Source organism: Zea mays, chromosome 7, assembly GCF_902167145.1.
Source record: "Zea mays cultivar B73 chromosome 7, Zm-B73-REFERENCE-NAM-5.0, whole genome shotgun sequence".
Lineage (NCBI taxonomy): Eukaryota > Viridiplantae > Streptophyta > Magnoliopsida > Poales > Poaceae > Zea > Zea mays.
Window position 1 is genome coordinate 148,675,018 of NC_050102.1, and position 4,123 is coordinate 148,679,140.

At 49.9% G+C, this 4,123-nt stretch overlaps 1 protein-coding gene across 1 annotated transcript; it reads right to left on the reverse strand.

Moving 5' to 3' along the window:
- Positions 1–1,551: 1,551 nt before the first annotated feature.
- Positions 1,552–2,837, reverse strand: LOC103633080 (uncharacterized). Its single transcript, NM_001371025.1, has one exon. The coding sequence runs from the start codon at positions 2,325–2,327 to the stop codon at positions 1,785–1,787; it is 543 nt and encodes a 180-aa protein (NP_001357954.1). The 5' UTR covers positions 2,328–2,837; the 3' UTR covers positions 1,552–1,784.
- Positions 2,838–4,123: the final 1,286 nt, after the last annotated feature.

Here is a 4,123-nt window from a genome sequence, read left to right on the forward strand (position 1 = left end):
AATCAGACTTATGCCTGTCATATTTTAACACCAGCAAGATAATAAAGTTATCTACCACTTTTCTATAGCACATATCTACAGAAAATACAATTTAGTTCATCAAACATACAACACACCGAAAACAGTACGTGCAGCCCAAAACAACAATCAATACATTTCAGCTTCTATACAATTCAAGAATTGCCGCTTTCTAGAGACTTGAATTATTATAACACTTTGACATTTGTTAGAGTTAAAATGACCAAGTAAGAACTAACAAGTGGACTTACTAATTTTTATCCGTGTCATTATGAGCACTAGAAGTACCATATTTAATTAACAACGCATTCTCCCCGATAGTTGATCTCGAAGTGTTGTTCACACAATAATTTGCATTTTAACTTAGACCTCACATGAGCACTAATACTTTTCATCCGCGACCATAACCATACGTATTTAGACTACAACAAGTAAATCATCGTGACCACGAGCTTAACTAAAGTCATCTAACAAGTTGGTTAACCAGTATAAAACTTAGCAAGTATTTTAGACTTCGCAACTCAAAAACAGAGGTGGGAGCAGGTTAATTAGTTTTTCTTAACCATTTTCTCAACTTAAACTGGACAACACACAAGTCACTTAAAACACCATATTTTAGGAGACCTCACATGTCGAGCATCAATTTATAACCTAAGTGACTCAACCTCTATCACGCTTGACAACTACCACATCACCCGATTTATCTGTTTGGAACACCGCCTAACTAGCGTACTACTAGTACCCCGTATTTTGACTCGACTTAAAAACATAGAGGAAGCGATGACTACTTCGACATGTCACCACCTCACTACACAAGCCAAAATTATTATTATTTAACCACACGCCTAGATAAGCAAGATTTCAATTCAACTTGCCCATATTTTAAATCTCGGCATAAGCTTGGCTATTGGCTAACGAAGTGACCATTTTCTAATTACCAACATACACTCCTTTCACCATTTGTGGATACTTGCACGACACACGGCTATTGTAATACATCACAAGTACATACAACCCTATCAGTAAAGCACCAGCACATTTCCAAAAATTTCCCGAGGCTACGACGACAAGGCATCGATCCGCCATACAACAAAAATCATGACGAAGACGATAGGTGCTATCAACTAATAGTTTAAAAATATTAGACTTACTTCTCTCTTTGCTACTACAATACCCTTTAGTCATATGAACATCGGAAGCATCCTTCACACGGTTATACGCCAGTAATCTAACATTGTGTTACACCAGACATACATCTTCCTTCGTTGCGAGTATAACCATATTATGGCATATACCCGCACACTTCAAACAAATATCTTACGCCACCACATCGACCAAAAGATAATTAGACAAACAATTCGCACACATCAAACAACCTCTTGTTCTCCAATCGCAAACGCGATCCTACCAATGCGTATAACCGAAACATTTTACGCACGTCCACACATACATGCACCACATCGACCAATTTATACGAATTGACAACCACCAATCTCTAACTCGAAATCATAAGCATGACCATATTACGACCTACCGCCAAAACATTTCAACCACATCTATATAATTTATTAATCAAGTCAATCGAGAGCGACATGCATCGGCTCACCATAAACAAACTCAAACGGCGTTTTCAAGATCGACGGTGATTCCGATTTGTGCATCGCTCCGAACATCTGACGAGCATCGAGCGGCTTGCCTTCTTCTCCACTCAAAACACGGGGTGCCTCTCTTCCACAAAACAAAAATAAAACAGCACACATACACAATTAATCATATGAAAATAACGCCGATGTGGAATCAAACAAGGAGCGTCGTTGTCTCATCGGGGGTGAAAGACGTCGCGGATGGGGCTGCGCAAAAACAGCAAACACCCGGCGAGCGTCGACGGCGTGCTGTTCACTGCGCAGCACAAAGCAGCGACGAAGCCAGGGGAGTGACAGGGCTGCAGTTTTTGGACCGGCATTGCTGCGCAGAGACTTGGACGCCATGGCTGCAGTCCGAGCAGGGGATCCTTGCTGCCGCACCAGGGAAAAGGAGGAAGGGGCGAGCAGCAGCAGGGGAGGGAAGCCGGCTGGGAGGAAGATGAACAGCGAGGCGCTGGAAAAAATTTCTGGGCGCCATCCATAGAAGCTGCTGCTGCCTGCGCTGAACCGGATCGAAGGGGAGCTCGACGTGTGCTGCGGGAGATGGCCGGCTAGAGCAGAGGGAACAGGGAGCTCGGCCATGGAGAGGCTGCTGGAATTTCTGGGCGCCTGCCCTTCCCTGCGCGATGGCGAGGCCGAGTTGGGAGAGGGAAGCCGCTGCTCCATGCTATTGGGGAAGAAGGGCGTCGCTGTCCTCTGTTGGCCGTCGAGCAAGGAGCAGGGAGCTCGCGCCAAGAGGAGAACAGGGAGGGCGCTCGGCTGCTTGCCATGGACAGCAGAGAGAGGGAGGAAGAGATGGGCGCCATGGGAGCAGCTTCAACGCGCCGAGGAAGAGGGGCGTCCTGCTGCAGGGATACCGAGCGCAGGGATCAGAGGGCCGGCCAGGGGAGAGAGGCCAGCATCCTGGGAGGAGCTTCGGCGGCTCTGAAAATGGAGCTCACGCCATGGAGAGGAGGAGGAAGAAGGGGACTCGGCTGGAGCAGGCCTGCACGAGGGAGAAGGAGCAGGGAGAGCGCTCGACCGTGGAGGGAAGCTCGGCTGCTTGAGCTACGGCGGCGCCATGGGAGGTGCTGCTGCCGTGTGCCATGGGAGAAGGAGCTAAGCTCCCTGCTGCCGCCACCGTGAGGAAGAAAGAGAAGGAAAAAGAAAGTGGCGGCTAGGGGGTAGATGAATAATAGCCAATTTGCAAGGGGAGGCTTTCTATTTATAGAAAATGGCTAGGGTTTCAGGGCTGGTTGCTTAGTGGAGAAGCAAGGGTTGCTTCTAGACTAAAGAACCCGAAAATATCCCTGGATTTGATTGGCGTTTCATCTGTGAGAAAAACTCGAACCGGTGTGACGAACGAAAAATAAACCAATGTCTAGATGACAGACGACTGAGTGTAATTTGGATCGAGAATTCGATTTTTGGTGTTACTTTTGAAATTTTCTCGCGCACTATTTTAGAAATGAATGTTTCTCTCAGACTTCTGATCGGCTTTGGATTTTTAGTCGGAGAAAGTGAATCGTGACATTTTAAAACCGCTGTCGATACGAAGTTTTGAGTTCGGTTCGGACATGAGATATTTGGTCGAGTCGGATAAAATTGATTAGAGGACGACATATTGAGCATTCCGTTTGAGAGTACGGACTCAGATTAAAATAGTCGGACATCGATCGAAGTTCGAGGAATTAGACTCGGGCTCAGATTAAATAACAGTCGTCGAGAGTTTGCCCTTGATGTGCCCCGACGACGGGTGCGTGACCCTGGTGAGTGTCCGCTCCTTCTTTCTCCCTGTGTCGGATTGCCCTTGGTCCTTACGGTCGAGATTTTCATCTGTCTTTAGGAGGTAGGGTGGCACAAGCCTTCCCGGCCATGGGTCCCGGAGGACGCGGTGGACCGGGCAGCGCGGCGGGTTGCCGCGGAGGAGAAGAAGAAGAAAGACGCGGAGAAGGCTCGGGCCCAAGACGCCTTGGAAAAGCTCCGTCGTCGACAGGAGAAGGATGGACTCTCGAGGGAGCCATCGCCGGAAACGCCTGACGACAACAACGATGATGAAGATGATGACGAGGACGACGACATGGCTGCCCGCCTCGGCCTTAGCCCGGGTTTGAGGCTAGGCCAGGGGTCGTCAAGCCAGCCCCCGGGCGGGCTGGCGCCGTCAGTTCCTGGGGTCGGGGCGCCGTGGTCCCGGCCCAAAGAGCGGGGGCAGACCGAGGGGGTACTTGACCCCTCGGCCAGGGAAGTCAAGGTGACCCCGGGGAGTCAGGCCGAGGCGTCTGTTCCCCGAGAGCCGTCGCCCACGCCGGCAGCGCAGGAGAGTGGCCCTCAGGTCGTCGAGGCAGCGCTTGGGTAGTTCGTCTCCCAGGCGTCCAAGGCGCCCGAGGCGAGGACGGTACCGAAGCTGGTGGCAAGGCGAGCCTCGGCGGTACCTTCGGGGGTCGAGATCCGGGAGACCTCCCCTCAGGCGCGGTTGATCATGG